This window comes from Erinaceus europaeus, chromosome 12 (genome assembly GCF_950295315.1).
Source record: "Erinaceus europaeus chromosome 12, mEriEur2.1, whole genome shotgun sequence".
NCBI classification, from domain to species: domain Eukaryota; kingdom Metazoa; phylum Chordata; class Mammalia; order Eulipotyphla; family Erinaceidae; genus Erinaceus; species Erinaceus europaeus.
This window is the reverse complement of record NC_080173.1, coordinates 11,198,492-11,221,137: the sequence shown is the minus strand read 5'-3', so window position 1 is coordinate 11,221,137 and position 22,646 is coordinate 11,198,492. Positions and strand designations below refer to the sequence as shown.

Genomic DNA, 22,646 nt, shown 5'->3' with positions numbered 1-22,646 from the left:
TTATTTTTTTCTGGAGCACTGCTCAGTTCTTGCTTCTGGTGGTGTGAGTGATTGAACCTAGAACCTTGGAGCCTCAGGCATTGGAAACTGTTTGTATAATCATTATGTTTCTCCTCCACACATTTGAAGTTTTTCTCAGGGTACTAAGAACAGTCTTGAGTGTGGGACTCTGTCCCCAGAACCTGACATCTGTTTTCTCATTCAAGTCTCACAATACCTGTTGTGAGTGAGCCCAGAGTGACTGAGATGTCTCCAGTTGTGCAGCTTGTAGGTGGTGCTTGGGATTAGAGCCCAGGACTGTCCGTCTGGGCATCATAGTTTGCACTTGACTCTGACACCTGAACAGAGACATTTTCAGGCACGCTCACCTGTCACTTGGGGTGTTGAGGGCCTCCCAGCAGCTGGGACCCATTGTCCTTGTGACACCTGTTGTGACCTTCCTTACCCTGTGAAGGCCCTTTGCAGACCCCTTGTTCCCTATTTCCTACCTTGGGGGGACTCTAGTAACCTGCCACCTAGCCCTGCCCAGTAATGACGCTCCTTTAGCAGAAGAGCCCAAAGTAGGAAATACCATAAAAGGAAGCAAATGCGTCAGAAACTCAAAGACAATCTGGACAAGCAGAAAGCAAACAGCAGGTCTGAGGCAGAGCTCTGAGAATCTGGCTGAAGCTGAAGGTTCCTTGGCTGTGCCTCCAAGGGCAAGGAGCAGGGAAGCAGGACTATGTGGCTGTGCCCAGCGCTTCTCCTATTCAGCCTCCCAGGTGAGTGTGACTGTGGCCTTGGGAACTGGGAAGAACTGGGGGGGGGGAGTCACTCTGGCCCAGAAACAAGATGGGGGGTGGCTTTGTTAATTTAATATGCAAAAGAGCACTGGGTCCTCCTCTGCACCAGACACACACCCAGCCCCAAGGATATGAAGGGAGAAGAGAACTAGAACTGTTGAATCCCACAATGCTGAGAGAGTAAGGCAGACAGATAGATAACCACTGACAAAAAAGGTGGCACCTTCTGCATCCCACAATAACCTTGGGTCCATACTCCCGGAGGGTTAAAGAATAGGAAAGCTATCAAGGGAGGGGATGGGATACGGAGTTACGGTGATGGGAATTATGTGGAGTTGTACCCCTCTTATCCTATGGTTTTGTCAGTGTTTCCTTTTTATAAATAAATAAATTTTTAAAAGGTGGCAGGAGACTGGTAGAGGTGTATTCAGTGACATGGCAGGCCAGGCTGAGCAGGCACAGAAAGCCCACTGAGGTCAGACACCTGAGCGAGGAGTCCTGAAGGAAGGAACCAGCTCTGAGCAGAGAGGAGAGAAGAGCATTCCAGGGAGAGGGGCACTTACCCAGGTGGCAGACTTGATAGAGGTCTGTGACTCCGGCAGAGGGGACTCTTGCTGGGCAGGGAGCCTTGGGGGTGTCTGGCTGGATGGGAGGCTGGAAATGCAAAGATTGCAAAGGGTCTTAGAGCTCCAGGCCCAGGAACCAGGACCTTCAAGGGGAAAATAAAAATGTTTAGACGGCCAGGTGGGAGGTGAGAAAGTCTCCCTTTCCCTTTCTCATCTGCACACTTAGAGGTCCACTGGGCAGAGCTGGAAGTTTGCATGATGAATATGGTATGTGGGGGTCACATCACCTTTCCTTGGAGCTTGTGGATTGACCACTGGGCAGAGATGGGTCCTCAGAAGGGTCACAGGAAGGAGCATGGCCAGAATCTGGGAAACCTGTTATTGCTCTGAGGTCGGGGTGAGGAGAAAGGGCTGGATCACCCCTGCATGAATTCTGCTGTGGCCGGCTTTTTTGATGAAGAAGTTCCTCAGTGAATCTAGCCCAGCACTGGGGGGTGGCCTCCCTGTGATGGTGTGTCCACTAGGCAGGTGGCCAAGAACTCCCAAAGGACAGTTCAGCATGCCCATGTCTCCCTTGAGCTCCACTTCGCTTCTGATTTCAGGGACTCAGCCCTGCTCCCTGGCTTAATGCCAACACCTAGATCACCCAGAGGTCAACGAGAAGACCCATGAGGTGCATGTGTGCTCACACACTCATATACACCCACATAATGGAGTCACACACACATGGAGTCACACCCCCATACACACCTAGAGTCACAGAAACACACACTCGTGTACACTCATCCTCACATCTGCACAGACTCAGACACACTTGCACATGCTCACACAGTCTTACTCACACAGAGAGTAATGCATATCACCCCTGCCCCCCCCACTAATGACTGACACCCTGTGTCTGTTCTGTGTCTTGGGGGATTGAGACAAGATAGGGAATCCTTTTCCTTTATTCTGATCAATCATAGGAAGGTATGAAGTTAGCTGAGGACACAAGAGAAATCACCCCCAGCCTGTCCTCACTAGTAGATGCCACTGGTCACTCTGGGGTAACTTCTGTGAAATGAAAGACAGAAAGGATTGGAGTGAAGCCAGAATGACCCAACTTCCCACTTCTGCTTGGCTATTAGCTGACCCTCCTGCCCCCAGTATCCCCAAGAGGAAGGAGATGTGGGCAGGGAGCAGGGACTTTGTAAATGTTGACTCAAGGAAGAGCAGAGCCTTCTCCTAGGGAGGGAGGTGAGGTGGGGAGAAGCCGGGAGAACAGTTTTCCCTGGAGATTAACCTCAGCTCCAAACTGCCAGGACTTCACAGGACCAGGGCATGTAAGGAGGGATAACCTGCCCCCAAAATGCCAAGTAACAGAAGTAACTCCTCTATTTGCACTAAATTAGATAAAAGACTGGAAGAACATATCCTAATAATGGAATCATTTGTGTGTATTCCTGGGTACTAAAATTATGGGGGAAATCATTTTCCTTTTCTGATATGTATTAGTTAACTATCCTTTATTATTGACATGATTTCGAAAGAAGCAACAAAAGATGTATTTTTAAATGTTGAAAAAAGAGAGAGAGAGGTAAGCCCCTCAGTGCCCACTCCAAGCCACCGTGGGCACCTCTGCTCCAAGCGCCCCCCCCAGCTGTTTGGACTCAGTTTTTGAGTCACTGATCACAGGCCATCAGCCCACAAGTGGAACTCAAATGTTTTTCTCCATTTTTAGACAATTCACACAAGGATTGATCACCCGTGACAAGCTTTCCTAAAGGAGTGACACAAAGGAGGAAGTTCAGAGCTCTGACTCAAAGAAATGAAAAGCTGAAATTCAATCTTTATGCTTTTCAAACCTGTCCCCTAGAATTCTGCTCCCTGTGGGCAGCTGGCCATCATGTCCCCTCTCTCTTCCTTTAGACTCAGTCCATCCATCACAATTAGCACATATAGAGGACCTCACCCATGCTTGTTTGTTTTTTAGTAGTGGTTTAATAATGATGAAGAAGATTGTAAGGTAACAGGGGTATAATGCCTCACAGTTCTCAATACCAGAGTCCCATGTCCCATCCCCTCCATTAGAAACTTCCTTATTCTTTATCCCTCTTGGAGTATGGACCAAAATTCTTTTAAAAAATTATTTATTTATTTTTTTATTTTCCCTTTTGTTACCCTTGTTTTTTATTGTTGTTATAGTTATTATTGTTGCTATTGATGTTGTCATTGTTGGATAGGACAGAGAGAAATGGAGAGAGGAGGGGAAGACAGAGAGGGGGAGAGAAAGACAGACACCTGCAGACCTGCTTCACTGTTTGTGAAGTGAATCCCCTGCAGGTGGGGAGCCGGGGGCTCGAACTGGGACCCTTAAGCTGGTCCTTGTGCTTTGCGCCACGTGCGCTTAACCCACTGTGCTACCGCCCAACTCCCTAGACCAAAATTCTTTATGGGGTGCAGGAGGTAGAAGGTCTGGCTTCTATAATTGCTTCTCCACTGGACATGGACGTTGACAAGTGGGTCCATACCCCCAGCCTGTTTCTATATTTCCCTGGTGGGGCAGGTCCCTAAAGAGGGGAGACTTGGAGACACGTTGATGAGGTCCTCTGCCCAAGGAAGTCAGGATGGAATCCTAGTAGCATCTGCAAGTTGGTGGCTGAAAGGTGGAAGGATATAAAGCAGGAAAAATTGTTTAATAAACAGAAACACAAAGGTAGGAACAGAGCAGAAGTAAGGAAATCTGTTTTAGGTATATTCCAGGGTGTCCTGTGCAGTCCTACGATGAGAGCTACATGGTAAGACTTGGCCGCAAAGGCTGGGGTTGGCAGGGCTTCTGTCCTAACGTAGCTGTATCTCTTTCTGCTGTTTGTGTTCACAGCAAATACAATCTGTATGGAACCCCCACTTGCTACTGAAGTGGTTGCTTTTCTCCTAAGAAAGAGAATGACCCTGTCTTCTGGCTCTTGCATGTGGCTTCAATCCATGTTGTTGCTACGTCTTAGCAGCTATTCTCCTGGTTAATTCTCACGCTTTTTTATAAAGTTTCCTTTGTTGTTTTATAAGTTAATGCTAAGCTTGGTTTCTGTTGGCAATGTGAGTCTCCAGCGCTGTGTAGGGTTCAGGTGGTAGTGTCTCACCTGAGCAAATGTAAGAAGTGCATAAAATAGAAAGTAACATTATCCCTTGGTGAAGCAGGTCTGCAGGTATCTTTCTCTCTCTCTGTCTTCCCCTCCTCTCTCGATTTCTCTCTGTCCTGAACAACAACAGCAATAACAATAACAGCAACAAGGGCAGCAAAAATGGGAAAAATAGCCTTTAGGAACAGTGGATTCATAGTGCAAGCACCGAGCCCCAGTGATAACCCCAAAAGCAAATAATAAATAAATGTATAAATAAAAAAAGAAGGTTCAGAACACGTATTTTTATGTTCTCCCCTAGGTAGGTACTGTAGAAAAGTCCACAGAAATGGAATTGTACACACTCAGGTAACTTTTTCTCACCTAATAATAGCGTATCTTGAGTGTCTGTTGTATCATTATCTGTGATTAATAGTTTTCTTTTTATTGACATAATGGTTCAGGGACTATTTGGTACAACTTTATTTCTTTTATGGGGTGGGGGAGGAGGAGAAACACCAGAGCACAGCTTCACACTGGCATATTCAGTGCCAGATGTTGAACCTGGGACCTCACACCTGCATGTTCTGCATTCTGTCTTCTGAGTTACATCCAGACATAATCTTTTTTTTTTCTGAAAACCAAGTTCTGGTTGAATCCTATTTGTTTTGGTCATCACTGGGTTTTACCACTAGGGCTTACTTCTTCAGAGAGAGAGAGCTGGAAGAAGAAAGAGGGGTAGAGAAGAGACAACACACAGCAAAGATCCCAGTGCTACAGAGGCTGTGACTTGCACCTGGTTGCGTGAATGGCAAGGCAGGCCTTCTCCCAGGTGAGCAGTCTCACCAGCTCTGCATCAGATGAACGTGATATCTTGTTAGCAGCATTGGGTTTGTTTACACAGTTTACGGTTCCGTTAAAACAGCAGTTAGCATCCTCATACTTCATAATTAGTGTGTCAGTTATAGTTGATGCTAGAATCAAAGAGACTCTGTCCAAAATCTTTTCAAAAACAGTCATAAGTCTCTGCCTCTCACATTCTAGCAAAAAAGAAAGAAAGGGGTTGGAAATGGCTGCAGGGAACACAGGAGTGGTAGCAAACCAACAGTCACAGGTCTGGAACGACAGCTCACCAGGTAGGATGGTTGCCAGCAGCTCATGTTTGACCTCCCTCCCCCCAGCACCACATAGGAGATGCCAGGACACTGGAGGAAGCTCTGGCATGTTTGTTTCTTTCTCTCTATCTCTGAATGAAAAAGTGGCCCAGATGGTGAAATTGCACATGTGTAAGATCTAGATTCCTCACACACACAAAAGTCATAAACCTTAGTGCCACTTACCAGGGTCTAGACACTGTGCAGGACAAGAGACTGGGGTGAAAAGAGAAAACATACCAGCACAAAATCTCTTAGCTTCAGGACAGAGCCCCCCTCTCCCCAGCAAGGGAGACGGGGAAAGAATGCTAGGGATCATAAATAGCAAGGAAGAATCCAGGCATTCAGCGATGGGAGGAAGCATTCTGGGTGGTGCAGGGAATAGGAGTTTACAGGCAAGCTGAACCTTGACGTCCTGCAAGTGGGTTGGCACATCCTGGGTAAGGGGCTTGACCTCTCTGGGTGTCTCTTCCTGCAGCAATGATGCAGTGGCCTGGGAGGCCATGTCAGCGTCAAAAGAAGCTAAGAGTGGGAGGCTATTGCGTAGAGTAGGGTAGGGAGGGACAGGAAGTGATATCAACCAGAACTTGGGGCTAAATGGTAAAAAGACTTGAATGCCCAACTAAAGCATCTTCAATCATTCTGAGGCAGGGGAGAGTGGCTGTAAAATAGGTCATGAGGGGCTGGGTTGTGGCGCGCCTGGTTGAGCACACATGTTACAGTGTGCAAGGACCTGGGTTCGTACTCCCAGTCCTCACCTGCAGGGGGAAAGCTTTTCAAGTGGTGAAGCAGTGTTGCAGATGTCTCTCTGTCTGTCTGTCTGTCTGTCTGTCTGTCTCTCTCTCTCTCTCTCTCTCTCTCTCTCTCTCCCACCCCTCCTCTCCTCAATTTCTGGCTGTCTCTATTCAATAAATAAATAGATATTTTTTTAAAATAAATATATTTATTTAAAAATAATAAATAGATCCTAATTTCTTCCTCTTCTTTTCCTCCAAGATTTTCACTGGGGCTCAGTGCCAGCACTACGAATTGAATCCAGTGCTCCTGACACATTTTTTTTTTTTCCATTTTATTGGGTAGGACAGAAAGAAATTGAAAGAGGAGGGGGAGACAGCGACGGAGAGAGAAAGGCAGACACCTGCAAACCTGCTTTGCAGCTAGTGTAAGGCCCCTGCTGCGGGGGCCCCAGAGGCTCCAGCCCAGACCCTTGGGCTTAACCAGGTGCACCACCACCACCCAGACCCCTCTTCACTCTCTACATTGAGTGATGTTGATCTACAAGACTGCATATGGTGCAAGTCACAGGCTCATACTCCTTCTGATGTAAGTTGTCACACCACACTCACCACCAACGAACCAATGTACCTCCCTCACAGCCCACTAGGCCCCCTGGCCTTAATCGCTCTCCCACTTCCGTCTTTGGTAAATTCAGTTTTGGTGGGGTCCACGTGGTGGTGTACCTGGTTAAGCACTCACAAGCCCACGGTCCCCACCTGCAGGGGGAAACCTTCATATGTCGTGCAGCAGCTGTCTCTCTCCCTCTCTATCTTCTCCTCCCCTTTACATTTATCTCTGACTCCATCCAATAATAAATCAATAAAAATATAAAAGATGAATAATAAAAGATTCACATTTGGGGTCCAAATTCCAGGGTTGTTTTTTTTTGTTTTTTTTTTTAGTCCTTTATTTCATTCTTTTTTTGGTCCCACGTATCAATGAAATCACGCAGTCTTTGTCTTTCTCCTTCTCATTCCAAACACATTGTCACAAGTAGCAAAACACCGTCTTTTCTTCCAGCTGAGTAATTTCCCACTGTGTACACACACCGTGTGTTTCTCCACTCACTGCTCATTGGGTATGTGGGTTCTTTCTATAGCTTAGCTATAGGCTAAATAGGGCTGCCACAAACTAAGGGTGCATATGGTTATTTGTTTGTTTGTTTGTTTCAGCGTTAGTACTTTGGGTAGATATATAGGAGTGAAATTTGCTGGCCCAGAAAAATGTTTTAGGTGCTCATGGCAAGTGCATCTACAGATGAAATAGGCACAGTCCGGTGCCCGAGTCTAGGAGCACCATGCAGCACAGACTGGACCTGCCTTTCTCTCTCTCTTCCTCTCTCTCTAGACAACAAATAAATAATATATAGATTTTTTATTTTATTATTTATTTATTCCCTTTTGTTGCCCTTGTTTTCTTGTTGTAGTTATTGTTGTTACTCATGTCATTGTTGTTGGATAGGACAGAGAGAAATGGAGAGAGGAGGGGAAGACAGAGAGGGGGAGAGAAAGACAGACACCGGCAGACCTCCTTCACCACCTGTGAAGCGACTCCCCTGCAGGTGGGGAGCCGGGGGCTCGAACCGCGAACCTTACACCGGTCCTTGTGCTTTGCGCCACCTGCGCTTAACCCACTGTGCTGCCGCCCGACTCCCAATAAAATATATTTTTAAAAAGAATGCTATGAGAAGGATGACTATTGGATGATCTCACTCATAGGCAGAGGTTGAAAAACAAGATCAGAAGAGAAAACACTAAGTAGAATATAGACTGGAATTGGTGTATTGCTCCAAAGTAAAAAACTCTGGGGTGGATGGGGGGAGGGGAGAGTTCAGGTCCCAGAACATGATGGCCAGGACCTAGTGGGGGTCGTATTGTTATGTGGAAAACTGGGAAATGTTATGCGTGTACAAATTATTGTATTTATTGTCAACTGTAAAACATTAATCCCCAGGGATTGGGGTGGTGTTGCACCTGGTTGAGTGCACATGTTACAATGTGCAAGGACCCTGGTTCAAGCCCCCAATCCCCACCTGCAGGAAGAAAGCTTTGCAAGTGGTGAAGCAGGTTTGTAGGTGTCTCTTTCTTCCTCTCTATCTCCCCCTTCCCTCTTGATTTCTAGCTGTCTCTATCCAATAAATAAATAAAGATAATTTTTTAAATTATGGGAAAAAAGTTAAAATAAAAAAACATTAATCCCCCCAAAAATAAATCAAATAATTAAATACATAAAATACTATGTTGACTTCCTCTGGTCTAGTTACCATAGTGGTTTGAAATGACAAAAGCCTATTTCCGGGAGATCGGGCAGTAGCACACCAACTGAACTCACATGTCACAGTGCACAAGGACCAGGGTTCAAGCACCCAGTCCTTGTGGAGCAAGGGTGGGAGGAAGCTTCACAAGTGGTGAAGCAGTGTCACAGGTGTCATTCTACCTCCCTCTCTACCTCCCTCTCCCCTCTGAATTTCTCTCTGTCCTATCAAAATAAATCTTTTTCTATTAAAAAAGCAACTATTCCCTTGCTTCTGAAGGACAGAAATCCCAAGTGGTGTTAGTGGCTAAAATCAAGGTGTCAGGCACCTGGGCTGGGCTGTGCCAGGAGGCAGGAGCTGTATGGAGCTATTGAGGCTATTGTGTCTGGAGCTGTATGGGGCTATTGGGTCTGGAGCTGTATGGAGCTATTGGGGCTGTTGTGTCTGGAGCTGTATGGAGTTATTGGGGCTCTTGTGTCTGGAGCTGTATGGAGTTATTGGGGCTATTGTGTCTGGAGCTGTATGGGGCTATTGGGGCTGTTGTGTCTGGAGCTGTATGGGGCTATTGGAGCTATTGTGTCTGAAGATATATGGAGCTATTGGGGCTATTGTGTCTGGAGCTGTATGGGGCTATTGGGGCTGTTGTGTCTGGAGCTATATGGGGCTATTGGGGCTATTGTGTCCGGAGCTGTATGGAGTTATTGGGGCTATTGTGTCTGGAGCTGTATGGGGCTATTGGGGCTGTTGTGTCTGGAGCTGTATGGGGCTATTTGGGCTATTATGTCTGGAGCTGTATGGGGCTATTGGGGCTGTTGTGTCTGGAGCTATATGGGGCTATTGGGGCTATTGTGTCCAGAGCTGTATGGAGTTATTGGGGCTATTGTGTCTGGAGCTGTATGGGGCTATTGGGGCTGTTGTGTCTGGAGCTATATGGGGCTATTGTGTCTGGAGCTGTGCGGGGCTATTGGGGCTATTGTGTCTGGAGCTATATGGGGCTATTGGAGCTATTGTGTATGGAGCTGTATGGGGCTATTGGGGCTGTTGTGTCTGAAGCTGTATGGGGCTATTGGGGCTATTGTGTCTGGAGCTGTATGGGGCTATTGGGGATATTGTGTCTGGAGCTATATGGAGCTATTGGGGCTATTGTGTCTGGAGTTGTATGGAGCTATTGTGTCTGGAGCTGTATGGGGCTATTGGGGCTGTTGTGTCTGAAGCTGTATGGGGCTACTGGGGCTATTGTGTCTGGAGCTATATGGAGCTATTGGGGCTATTGTGTCTGGAGCTGTATGGAGCTATTGTGTCTGTAGCTTGTTGGGGCTATTGGGGCTGTTGTGTCTGGAGCTATATGGGGCTATTGTGTCTGGAACTGTATGGAGTTATTGGGGTTATTGTGTCTGGAGCTGTATGGGGCTATTGGGGCTGTTGTGTCTGGAGCTATATGGAGGTATTGGGGCTATTGTGTCTGGAGCTTTATGGGGCTATTGGGGCTACTGTGTCTGGAGCTGTATGGGGCTACTAGGGCTATTGTGTCTGGAGCTGTATGGGGCTATTGGAGCTATTGTGTCTGGAGCTGTATGGAGCTATTAGAGCTATTGTGTCTGGAGCTATATGGGGCTATTGGAGCTATTGTGTCTGGAGCTGTATGGGGCTATTGGGGCTGTTGTGTCTGGAGCTATATGGGGCTATTGGGGCTATTGTGTCTGGAGCTTTATGGGGCTATTGGGGCTATTGGGGCTATTGTGTCTGGAGCTGTATGGAATTATTGGGGCTATTGTGTCTGGAGCTGTATGGGGCTCTTGGGGCTGTTGTGTCTGGAGCTGTATGGAGTTATTGATGCTATTGTGTCTGGAGCTGTATGGGGCTATTGGGGCTATTATGTCTGGAGCTGTATGGGGCTATTGGGGCTATTGTGTCTGGAGCTGTATGGAGTTATTGGGGCTATTGTGTCTGGAGCTGTATGGGGCTATTGAGGCTATTGTGTCTTGAGTTGTATGGTGCTATTGGGGCTATTGTGTCTGGAGCTGTATGGGGTTATTGGGGCTATTGTGTCTGGAGCTGTATGGAGTTATTGGGGCTATTGTGTCTGGAGCTGTATGGGGCTATTGAGGCTATTGTGTCTTGAGTTGTATGGTGCTATTGGGGCTATTGTGTCTGGAGCTGTAGGCGCTATTGGGGCTGTTGTGTCTGGAGCCTTATGGAGTTATTGGAGCTATTGTGTCTGGAGCTCTATGGAGCTATTGGGGCTTTTGTGTCTGGAGTTGTATGGAGCTATTGGGGCTGTTTTGTCTGGTGCTGTATGGAGTTACTGGGGCTATTGTGTCTTCCAGGCTGTCTCTCTATCATTGCCTTAAAGACTGTGAGAGGCCGGGAGCAGGGCTCGCTGACTGTGCAGTGTCACTACACCTCAGGGTGGCAGAACTACGGGAAGTACTGGTGCCGAGGCCCTTGGAAAACCTGCCGCACCCTTGTTGCAACCACTGGATCTGAGCAGGAGGTGAGGAAGGGCCGTGTCTCCATCAGGGATGACCATAAAAAGCAGGTTTTCCATGTGACCATGAAGGAGCTTCGGCAAAGTGACGCAGGCCTCTACTGGTGCGGGATCCAGAAGTCGGGAAATGACCTCTGGGCAAGAGTGACAGTGGACATTGAGCCAGGTAAGAGCTCTCTGACCTACACGGTGGGACCCTGGTTCTCCCCTTTCTCCCCCTGGGCAGGAGGGAAGTGACCTGGGAGCAAGTGCTAAGAGAGACAGGAGAGGGGAGGAGAGAAACTGGGGGGGGGGGGCGGGTGGTGGCGCACCTGGTTGAGTGCACACATTACAGTGTGCAAGGTCCCAGGTTCAAGCCCCTGGTCCCCACCTGCAAGGGGGGAGCTTCACAAGTGATAAAGCAGGGCTATCTATCTATCTATCTATCTATCTATCTATCTATCTATCTATCTATTCCTTCACTTTCTCTCTGTCTTTATTCAAAAATATATCACGAAAATTTTTTTCTTCAAAAAAATTTAAGATGTTAAAAGAGAGAGAGACTGAGCAAGATCCATTCAGTCTGTCACAGTTCCTGGGGTTTCCCAAGGTGCCCCAAAACCCAAGTGTCAGGGCTGATTTGGGACAGACTGCAAACAGAGGACGTGGCTATATTGGATCCCATGGCCTAGCCCTGCACTCCTGGGTCTGGATGGCCCTGGGAGCCTGGTGTTCCCTCATGGCAGTGGGCTTCAGACACAGCTGGTGGGCCCCAAGACAACCTTTCAAGGAAGAGCTTTAGTGGTCTCTGGGCCTGTCATTATAAGGAGGAGGGTAGCTGAACATGTCCACAGGGTCCCACTGTTAATCCCATGAGCTCACCAGGCCAGAGTGACCCTGAACACTTTAAAGTCAGTCTCTTCTCTCAGTCCCAGCCACCCCCTTCTCTACTTTGCCTGTTAAGAACAAGCAAGGGTAGCAGCATCAGGAAGTAATGGAAGAAAGGGGAACTGGGGCTGGAGAGACAGTACAGTGGTCTTGCAAAAGGCTCTAGTGCCTGAGGTACCAGGGCCCACGTTTAATCCCCAGTCTAATCCCCACCTAAGGCAGAGATGAGCAGTTCTCTGGTCTTCGTATATGTCTCTATATGCCTTCTTCTCTTATTAAAATAAAATAAATAAAATATTTTTAAAGGAGACCTGTTGGGGCTGGGTGTGGTGCACCTGTTTGAAGGCACATGGTACAGTACACAAGGACCCAGGTTCAAGCCCCCGGTCCCCACCTGTAGGGGCAAAGCTTCACTAGTGGTAAAGCAGGGCTGCAGGTGTATCTCTGTCTATCTCCCCCTACCCTCTTGATTTCTGGCTGTCTCCATCCAATAAATAAAGATAATTCAAGAGAGAGAGGGAGAGGGAGACCTGTCACCATTAAGTCAACATCTGGAGCCTCTCTGGCTGCCCTGGGGTCTTCTCTGTGCCTTGGTCTCAGGGAGGGATTCAGGGGCCTGGCTCTGCTGCTGCGGCTGATATCTGAAAACAGGCCCAGAATAGAAGCAGGAGTGGGGAGTGCATGCGTGTGCTTAGTTGTTATGGGCCAAGAACTCATGGGGGTGCAGTGAATAGCGGCAGGCAAACAAAGTCCACTGATGTTAGAAGCAACCTGCTCACTGTCAAGGCCGGGACCAGGCAGAGACAGAGGGCTGCTGCTGGGGGAGGGCAGCGTGCTCAGGGGGCTGGCTAAGCAGGACTTACCTAGGGCTGCCCCGCAGAGGGGCAGAAAAGGGACTGAGTAAGGCATGTGAGCAGGGACCAAGACAGGCTTTAGGGTGACAGGCCTTTAGGCTCTGGGGTGGGGGTGGTCAGGGATGGACCCACTTGTGGGGTGATCTGAATCAGGGGGTCCCAGATGATTGGCTGCGGCTGCACCAAGCTGGGTCTTAGCTAGGGGCTGCTTGTGGTCACCAAGACTTGCAGAAAAAGACTTGGGACTCAAATACAAGACAGGTCATGGGTGCTGGGTGCCCAGCCTGTCTCAGAAACCTGTGGCCAAGTTGTTCACTGTGACTTGTCTTCTGAGTCTTTGTAAATATATTTAATTCCTTGTCGTCTCTGTTCACTAACTGGAAGATGCCCTCTTATTCATCACCAGTGGCTAAGACATCCCCCCACCCCGCCTCCATTTCTAGAACTATCCATTCTCAAGCCCTTGCTTGGGCACTGCTTGAGCAGGAAGGACCAGGGGTCCAACCTTCCCCATCCTCAAACCAATAGGACCATTGAGAGGAATCGAGGGAGAAAGCGTGAACAGATAGCTCTTTCCCCCACAATAAGTATTTAATCTTCCTTTTTTTTAGCAGAGCACTTCTCAGCTCTGGCTTATGGTGGTGTGGGGGACTGAACCTAGGACTTTGGAACCTCAGGCATGAGAATCTCCCATCCAAGTACTAACCAGGCCCGACCTTGCTTAGCTTCTGAGATGAGGCAAGATCAGGTGTGTTCAGAGTGGTATGGCCGCAGATGGCATGAGAATCTCATTGCATAACCATTATGCTATCTGCCCTCACCGCCACTGCCACCACTGCCACCAAAGTGCTTTTGGTGCACTTTTGTTCCTTGCCACATCTGAAAATAATGGAAGAGATTCTGTGAATTGTGATTGGGGTGGCTCACACCTGAAGGGGAGGGACTCCCCGCCCCCTCAAAGAGACTGAGCTCCCAGAGCCAGGGCTGACCAGGAGGGAGTGGTGATGGGGGCTGTGCTCAGCCCCCAGTCTCTGTTAACCCAGTCTGCCTTTGCTTTGTCTAGCGGGGCTGCACACGTCAACAAGCCTGCTCTCCCAGGATATGGTCAGCAACCAGAGTGGGATGAGATCCGGCCCCCACCCCAGGTGAGAGACTGTGCTTCTTTCTTCTGCCCCTATCTGAGGCCTCTCCAGTGGCAGTCAGCCCACCTGCAGCCATTTCTCCTGGGCTGAGATGAATTTGAGGCAAAGAGGTTTTTCAGAGAGAGGTTAGAAAGGCAGACAGGGAGTCGAGTGGTAGCGCAGCGGGTTAAGCGCAAAGCTCAAGGACCAGCGTAAGGATCTGGGTTTGAATCCCCAGCTCCCCACCTGCAAGGGGGTCACTTCACAAGTGGTGAAGCAGGTCTGCAGGTGTCTATCTTTCTCTCTCCCTCTCTTTCTTCCCCTCCCCTCTCCATTTCTCTCTGTCCTATCCAACAACAAAGACATCGATAACAACAACAATAATAACTACAACAATAAAACAACAAAGGCAACAAACAAGGAATAAATAAATAAATATTTTTTAAAAGGGAAAAAAAGGAATAAATATTTTTGAAAAGGGAAAAAAAAGAAAGGCAGGCAGGCCTCGTGCAAAGCAAAACTAGGGGGCTGGGGTTACTTCTGAGGGGCTCAGTGGCTGAGTGATGAAGGGGATTAATGGGGGAGGGAGGGAGCCCTCTGGAAGAGGTATTGGGCCCAGGGCCACAGCCTGGGCTAAGCTGGCTTTTGGCCCCACACAGTCCAGGCAGGGGCATGATGGGAGCCCTAACCACTCTGCTCCCCACCACCAGGACCCACTACATGCTCTTGGTGTTTGTGAAGGTGCCCATCCTGCTCGCAGTGGTGGGGGTCGTGTTCTGGCTGAAGGGACCTCAGGGGAACCCCAGGGAGCAGTGTGAAGAGCCGTTCTATGTGAATTCGTCCTTCAGTCTTCTGATCCAAGACACAGTCCCCCAGAAAGAGGGGTGAGGAGAAGGTCCTGAGCTTCCACTTCCAGAGGAAACACATGCTGTGGAGGAGGCAGTGTCTGAGCCACAGCCCTGCTGCCCAGGGACACAGCTGGGCCTCTGGATGCCGCTGCCTCCTGGAGGACGGGCCCCTTGTTCCCACTTCTTCAAGGTGGCGAGTCCCACTCAGCCCTGGGACTCAGGGAGTATAACTAGGGGCTGCTGAGATGCAGCTCAGGTGTGAGAATGGTTGTGTCGCTGGGCGGCATGTGGCTCAGGGGACCTCACGCTAGAGGGAGACAGACCTCATGCGAAGAGACTCAGTTCTGCATGCAGTGTGCTCCACACATCTCCCTGGATTGGGAGCGATTTCCTTTGGCTTATCTGCTGCTCACCTCAGGTTGTATTGAGGCAGAGTTGACAAATAGAAATGTATAGATCTGAGGTAAACAACGTGATTTTTTTTTAAACCGAGCTCTAATGTAAGTATAATTTGCCATACTTACACACAGTAAAATGATTACCATAATCAAGCTGACACCCCCATCACCTCATTAGCTCATGGGGGGGGGGTGTTGTTGATTAGCTGTGATGAGAACACTTAGATCTACTCTCAGCAAATCCAAAAATGCAACACCCAGTTGGGAACAGTAGTCACCACTCTGCACATTTGCTTTCCAAGCTTACAGCTGAAAGTCTTCCTCTCCTCCTCTTCTTCCTCCTTCTTTTTAATATTTTTCTTCTTTATTCTGGGGATTAATGGTTTGCAGCTGACAGTAAAATACAGTAGTTGGTCCATGTGTCACATTTCTCAGTTTCCCACATGACACTCTAACCCCCCCTCCACCTAGGTCCTCCTCTGCCATCATGTTCCAGGAGCTGAATCACCCCCCAACCCAGAGTCTTTTACTTCGGTGCAATACACCAACTCCGGTCCAAGTTCTGCTTAGTGTTTTCCCTTCTGTTCTTTGTTTGCAACTTCTATTTAGCAGTGACATCATCCCATACTCATCCTTCTCTTTCTGGCTGATCTCACTTCACAGGATTCCTTCACGCTTCATCCAAGATGAGGTGAAGAAGGTGAAGTCACCATTTTTAATAGCTGAGTAGTATTCCATTGTGTATATAGACCATAACTTACTCAGCCACTCACCTGTTGTTGGACGCCTGGGCTGCTCCTAGTTTTGGCTATGACAAACTGTACAGCTGAAAGTCTAGACCTTTGACCCACATCTCCCTATTCTCCACATACCCACCCTCTGCCTTAGTAGTTACCATTCTACCTCTGGCTCTTTGTGGAGCTTCTCCCTTTAAATATCTGTGAGGATGTGTGAGACCTCCCTCTCTCCCCTCAGCCCTCTATACAAACTGATGGGCTCTGGTCTCTCAGCCTCAGGAGAGCAAGAGGAGACCTCACCAGGAATAAAGAAGGGAGTCTTATGACCTAGCCTGGTAGCTAGACCCTCTTCTCCTCTCTCTTTGCCCTTCAGACAATAGGGAACTTCCTCCCACCTCAGACCTAGCTTACAGTCCTGTGCAGTGATGCTCATGAGTGTTCCATAATGCCCAGGAAGGGCAGAGTGTGAGTCGGGCTAAGACCTTTTGAGTCACGCTGCTGGGGAGTGGGGCACCAGCTCCAGAGATGTCCTCTATGAGAATCCCCTGCATCCAGTCTCCTAAACCTCTACTAACTTGGGTGACATGGCAGCTCTGTGAAGGCAAAGCTAGAGCCCAGCCATTTTCCTGGCTGGTTTAGATGGTTAAGGGGTCATTGGTGGACACCTGCCTAGAGTCCACACCTCTCCCAGAGCTTCTGCCAATGGCAGTAGCCCCTGCTCTATACTTCAGCTGTTGCTCTCAGAACCATCAGAGAGACTATTGGGGTAGGGATCTGTTGTCTTGTCTGGAAAGACCGCTCCCAACACTCTGTCTTTCTTTGTCTTTCTCTTTCTCTGTGTCTCCTTCTTTCCTCTTTATGGGAACTTGCCCTTGGCTTCTGGAGAATGCCATCAAAATGACCAATGGTTTGGCTCATATGGGGAATGTAGAGAATGAAAGCATCTATACTTGCAAAAATTAAAAAGTAGCCAAACACCTGTGCACTGTCTCTAAGACTTCTTGGGAACTATCGTGGTTATAGTTGGTGATGGCGGTGGGGAGAGGCACACAGAACTTTGGTAGTGGGTGTGGTGTGGAGCAGTGCCTCTATAACTTTAACACACTGTAAACTGATATTAAATCATTAACTTAAAAAAAAAAAACAACTGTCAATCAAGTCTTGCCTAATGTACCCACAATCAAGGAAGGGAGAAAAAATAGAGATTAAGCGGGCTGGGTAGTGGTGCACCTAGTTAAGGGTACATAATACAAAGTGCAAGGACCTGTGTAAGGATCCGGGTTGGAGACACTGTTTCCCCACCTGCATGGGGGGGGTCACTTCACAAGTGGTGAAGCAGATCTGCAGGTGTCTCTCTTTCTCTCTCCCTTCTTTCTCAATTTCTCTGTTTTACCCAACAAATGGGAAAAAAGGGAGGGGGCCTCCAGGAGCAGTGGATATGTAGTGCCAGCACTGGACCCTAGCAATAACCTTTGATGCAAAAGAGAGAGAGTGAGAGAGAGAAATCAGACAGTAAAACAAGCCAGTACTCATGAGGCCTTTCATCAGTTCCAATTCAAGGTCAAAAAAGAGAGCTTTTGTAATATTCACATCAGTCTTGTTCTTCAGCCAAGTTCAGTAGGACAACAGAAGACTAATCCCACCCAGAATAGGATTCGGGAGCTCAGAGGACTTGGACTTTCCCCAGATCTGATTGTATGCAGGTGCTTAAACCCTCTCGACACATCAGTGAAAGAAAAAACATCAATGTTTTTCCATGTTGAACCTGAACAAGTGATCTGTGTCTGTGACATCTCATCTCTCTACCGAGTCCCCTTGCTGTTAGAGGAGCAGGGAGGTATAGATTATTTCCTTTAAGACTTGACCTTCCTGTTGAGAGACAGTCACAAAAAATGCTGATGAAGGTGAAAGAGATGGCTGACAAGTATGGATTGCTGGAGACCTGCACTACTGCCCTTGTGAGCAAATACACCAAGTTCTCAGATTCATATGCTCCTGTCATTAAAGTTCTGGAACATTCTGCACCGGCCATCAACCACAAGTCGGAGATCAAGTACATCGTTTCCACGGACCTGGACCCACGCACCTTACAGGAGGAGCCTGTACGCTAACATGAAAGCTGGTAGAAGCTCTGCAGTGCTAATGGAATCCTGGCTCCAGGGGGGGGGGGTTCAGTGTTCGAGGAACAGAAGGGAAAACCCAAGCAGTTGCCTGGGCTCAGAAACAGAGGGAGCCTTTTTTGGGTGTGTGCTTAGGAATGCATCTGGCAGTGGTGGAATTTTAAAGAAATGTGCTGGGATGGCAAGATGCCAGCTCTATAGAATCTGACCCTAAGATCAGTCACCCACATGCCAGAACACAGCCCCGGCCAGATGGGCAGGACCGTGAGGCTGGGCAAGAGGAGAGCTCTGTTCCAGACCAAGAACTCAGTCACGAGAAGACTTTATGGAAATATGGATGATCTGGAAGAGAGGCACCACCACAGATTCGAGGTGAATCCAGTATTGAGATAGTGTTTGGAAGAGCAAGGCTTGAAGTTTGTTGGGCAAGATGTTGAAGAAGAAAGGATGGAAACTGGAGTGGGAAGATCATCCCTTTTTCTTTTTGTTTTACCAAGTAAATTAAACTTTGTTGAAAACAAAGCATGTTAGGGGAAGAGAGAGGGGAGAGAGAGAGACAGACAGACAGAGAGAGACAGAGAGAGAGAGAGAATAGAATGTACTCACTTACTTTCTCGTTGGTCACATGGTATTCCCCAGAAAGAGAGCAAGCCCCCCAAGGTCCACCACTTTTAAAGCCAAAAGCCCCACCTACAGTTGTAGCCAATCCCACTTCTGTGTGGTGTCTCCCCCCCCCCAACACCAGGACTCATCCAGGGAAGACTCACCCCTGCTCTCTCTCTGCCCTGAGCCTCTGCCTCCTGCTCCTGCCTGATTTCCTGGGTCCACATGGGTCTGCACTTCTGCTCTGAGAGGAGGCGCCAGAACCCGGGGTTTGGAGGCACACCCCAAGTCCAGCAGGTGACACAGTGCACACCAGCCCTTTTTCATTGGTGCTCAGTTCCTGTCCAGACCTATGAAGCCCTCCCCACCATACTTCGGGCTCCTCCTAGCCTCCATGAGAAGACTCCCACATCACCTCCAGAAAGGCTGTGGACTCTCACCCAGGGACGCGTATGGTGACAGGAATGGAAGCTGCTTCCCAGACTCTGAAATCACTGAGCTGAAGTTCCCATCAATAAATCATGACTGATGGTAATGAGTTATTCAGGCCAGCCTTCAGACTTCAATGGAGTTTCCCATTTTAATTTTACACTCAGCTTTTGACACTTCCATTAAATTATGCTTTTATTAAGCTTATTTTACTAAGTGGGAAGCTATTTGGGAGACTTTGTGACTTACATGCCATGTCCCATCATGTGCATTGGCTCTGACACTGTGCAGCCTGTTGCCTGACGTGCTCCTCTGTGATCCCAGAAACCCCCAGACTAGGAGCAGGGCATCTGAGCCAGAGTGGATGCTGGGCATGGGCTGGTGGAGGCCCACCCCTCACCACATTGCTCCAACTACCTCGCATCACTGTGGATTGGAGTGTTACGTTAGTGCTTTTTAGTGCCGCTTGCCCGTGGAGGCCTCACCCACGTGTAAAAAGTGTGCCATGTGTGGTTAGTGTGAGGGGTGTCTAGCTTCATGCTTACAACAACACTTAGTGCTGGTAGTCTGAGCGCTCCGCTTGCCACCAGCGGCAGTGAAACCAGAGACCAAGCCTCAGCACTGCCCTGCACAGTAGCGGGACTCCCAGTGCCGGTACTCATTGTCCGTAGGGGACAGTCAGTTTGGTGTTACATGAAATGACAGGAAGTCTACAGTTTTCTGAAGTGTGATTTTAGAGTCCCCATCCTCTGGCCAGGAAGCACTCCTTGCAACAAGAGGTCACATATAAAGGAGCCAGGAATCTTTAGGGCAACTGCCTCGAAATTCCCCTCATATGTAGACAGCTTGGGCTTGAAGGGACTTTGCTTCCAGAGTGATGTTTCTGCAGTCAAAGTGCAACATGAAAAGTTATTTTCTTAATGTGATGTAGTGATAGGCACAGCTCCATGTCTCTTATACTCTGACTGGACTCGGTATATACTCTAACTTAATAAATAACGCACAACAAGAAAGAAAATATCAGATACTAGATCTAGGCTAGCATCGTCTAGCAAATGAGCCTAAGGCATGAGTCCTTCTACCTTTAAACAGCTGGACAAGAGGATGGTTCTCCTCTGCTGACTTTAGCAAGACCACAGGACCACAGAGGAAGCTCCCTGAGGGCACAGTAACTGGCCTGGGCAGGAGCAGAGGCCAAGGTCCTTGCAGAAGGACATGACGTCTGGAAAGCCCACTGCCTCAGGACCTGGCGTGTCTTCTGTTTCCGGATGCCCTCTAGGATTGAACCGTCTCTTTCAACTGTTACCTTGGTCCCAGTTTCAACAGTCTCTTTTGTTGCTTTAAATCTGTTCTTCATCAAATCTCACCTGTGGATTGAGAACGCCTCTCTTCAGGAAGCATCTGCATTTGCTTCTATGGGGCATCACGGGCTGACAATGACATGGCACAGTTCTATATGGCATTGTCTGCTCCACATTTGTTAAGCAGAACAATGTGGAGAGTGAAAGTCTGGAGCCCGGTCCCATGCTTACAAGTCTGAAAGGACACTATTAATACGACCCTCACTGTTGATCACCTTTTCTAGCTGAATCTGCAATGGAGACCAGTTTTTGTGTATCTTATTGTTTTAGAGGGTGGGGGAGAGGCAGAGAGGGACACCACAGTGCCACCCCATCATCTGTGGGGACTTCCACAATGTCTTGGTGCTCCTATGTGGTGGCCAGACTCGAACACAGGCCCTCATACATGGTAAGGCACACACCCTACCAGGTGAGCTATGTCCTGGCCCCTTATTAGTTTAAAAATCGTCATCTTCCTTGATTTTTAAAGATATATTTTGTCTGTTATATTGTTTTAATGAGAGCGAGAGACTAACCAAAGGAAGGCTGAGTGGTGGTGCACCTGGTTGAGTGCCCATGTTACAATGTGCAAGGACTCCGGTTCAAGCCCCTGCTCCCCGCCTGCAGGGAGGAAGCTTCACAAGGGGTAAAGCAGAGCTGCAGGGGTCTCTCTGTCTCTCTTCTTCTCTACCTCCACCTTCCACTCTATTTCTGTCTGTCTCTGCCAAGCAAACAAAAATGAGAGAGAGAGAAAGAGAGAGAGAGAGACTAGCCAGAGCACTGCTCAGCTTTGACTTATATTGCTGCTAGGGATTGGACCTGAGACCTTAGGCCCTTAGGCACAAAAGTCTTCTTTTCATAACCATTATGCTATGTCCCCTGCCCCCTCCTTGCTTAGAGGTAGGAAATTCTAGTCTAGCACCTTTCTGAGGATGTTGACCTTACCCAAGTGGAGCTTCAGGTGAAGTTCCTCAGTTTCAAGAATTTGAATCTTTTGCTCCCCTAAATTCTGTGTTCATTGCCAAAACAGGATTCCCTGAAAGTCATTCTGGTTCTAGGTAGTCTCAGCTTGCTATCTGGTTTCACCATGAACTCACTCTTGGTTTTGGGTTTTCAGTTGGCTTGTTGGACATTGGGGCATGTCTGTGGGGTGCCTTGATGCAAGTTCCTTCCTGCTCTTTGCATCATAATCTCAAATGCTGTCTGCAGCTGAAGCTGGCTCTCCCCACAAAGCGTGTAACAGATAGTGGCCATGCCCAGCTATGAGGCTTCTGAGAAATACTTCCAGCCACTCTACCTAGAAATGTTAATAGAGCCCCAACTAGGAGACACACACCTCCCCTGCATCTCACGGGCTGGTTCAGACTCAGGTGACCATCCTTGAACCATTCACTGAAGGATGGTTGGGACCAGACTACCTGATTCCCATGAAAACGGGGGTACGGGGCAAGATGGTGGCTACACCTGGGAGAGTGAAAGTTATTTAGGAAGTGACCAACATGACTGCCACAGGAGCCCTCCTAGACCCCTCTTTACTCTGGCTCATCTCATGTCACCATGGGTGCCTGTGCCTGCGTTTATGTGAGTGTGATAGGCTCTTGGCTCCGACACCACTGCTTGGGGTTATCTGATGACATCCTCAGAAACATGACCCTCTTTCTCCTCTCCTCTCCTCTCTCCCAAGGTCACTCTCTCCAGGGTGACGGGAGATGCCTTCAGGTGGATACAAGCTCTTCAGAGTGTAAGTCATGCATGAACCATCAGCCCCTCCCAGGTTCTGCAATAAACTCAGGTGATTATGATCCTGGCCAAATGTTAAGAGGATTAACATTTTGTTTTGAGACCAATGCATCTCACATATCTTCTTGATTTGTGGGCAGCACCTCAAGAGATGATGCCCTCCTCTCTTCCCTGTTCCCAGGAAGGTGTGACCTAAGCTCTGAACATCCTCAGGTGGCATCCATGCTGAAACCTTGGGCTCTGCTGGTCCAGACAGAAGCTCAGAAGTTCTATAGTGCACAGTCTGCAATCCCAGTCAGGAATTCCTCTGTATGTGGTGGAAGAGCGAGTCTGATCTTTTCATAGAGATATCATACTGAGTCTCAGAGGTGTGACTATTCATCCATGAGTTAAAAAGTGACCGGAAATGGCACAAGATGTCATTCCTGTCCTCTCTCTGACTCTGGTTCATGCAGGACTTGGGGAGGGTT

The 22,646-nt window shown here is 48.4% G+C and overlaps 1 protein-coding gene and 1 pseudogene across 1 annotated transcript; both read left to right on the top strand.

Moving 5' to 3' along the window:
* Positions 1 to 17,243, top strand: CD300LB (CD300 molecule like family member b). The gene is made up of 4 exons (XM_016188647.2): positions 1 to 761; positions 10,959 to 11,285; positions 13,904 to 13,985; positions 14,672 to 17,243. The coding sequence occupies exons 1-4, from the start codon at positions 722 to 724 to the stop codon at positions 14,847 to 14,849; spliced, it is 627 nt and encodes a 208-aa protein (XP_016044133.2). The 5' UTR covers positions 1 to 721; the 3' UTR covers positions 14,850 to 17,243.
* Positions 17,244 to 17,432: 189 nt separating this feature from the next.
* LOC103115360 (CTP synthase 1-like) lies at positions 17,433 to 19,827 on the top strand (annotated as a pseudogene).
* The last annotated feature ends 2,819 nt before the right edge of the window (positions 19,828 to 22,646 follow it).

Coding starts and splice junctions, on each gene's coding strand:
- CD300LB (XM_016188647.2), top strand. CDS start 722: ATGTGGCTGTGCCCAGCGCTTCTCCTATTCAGCCTCCCAG. Junction 762..10,958: donor TCTCCTATTCAGCCTCCCAG/GTGAGTGTGACT, acceptor TGTGTCTTCCAG/GCTGTCTCTCTATCATTGCC. Junction 11,286..13,903: donor GACAGTGGACATTGAGCCAG/GTAAGAGCTCTC, acceptor TGCTTTGTCTAG/CGGGGCTGCACACGTCAACA.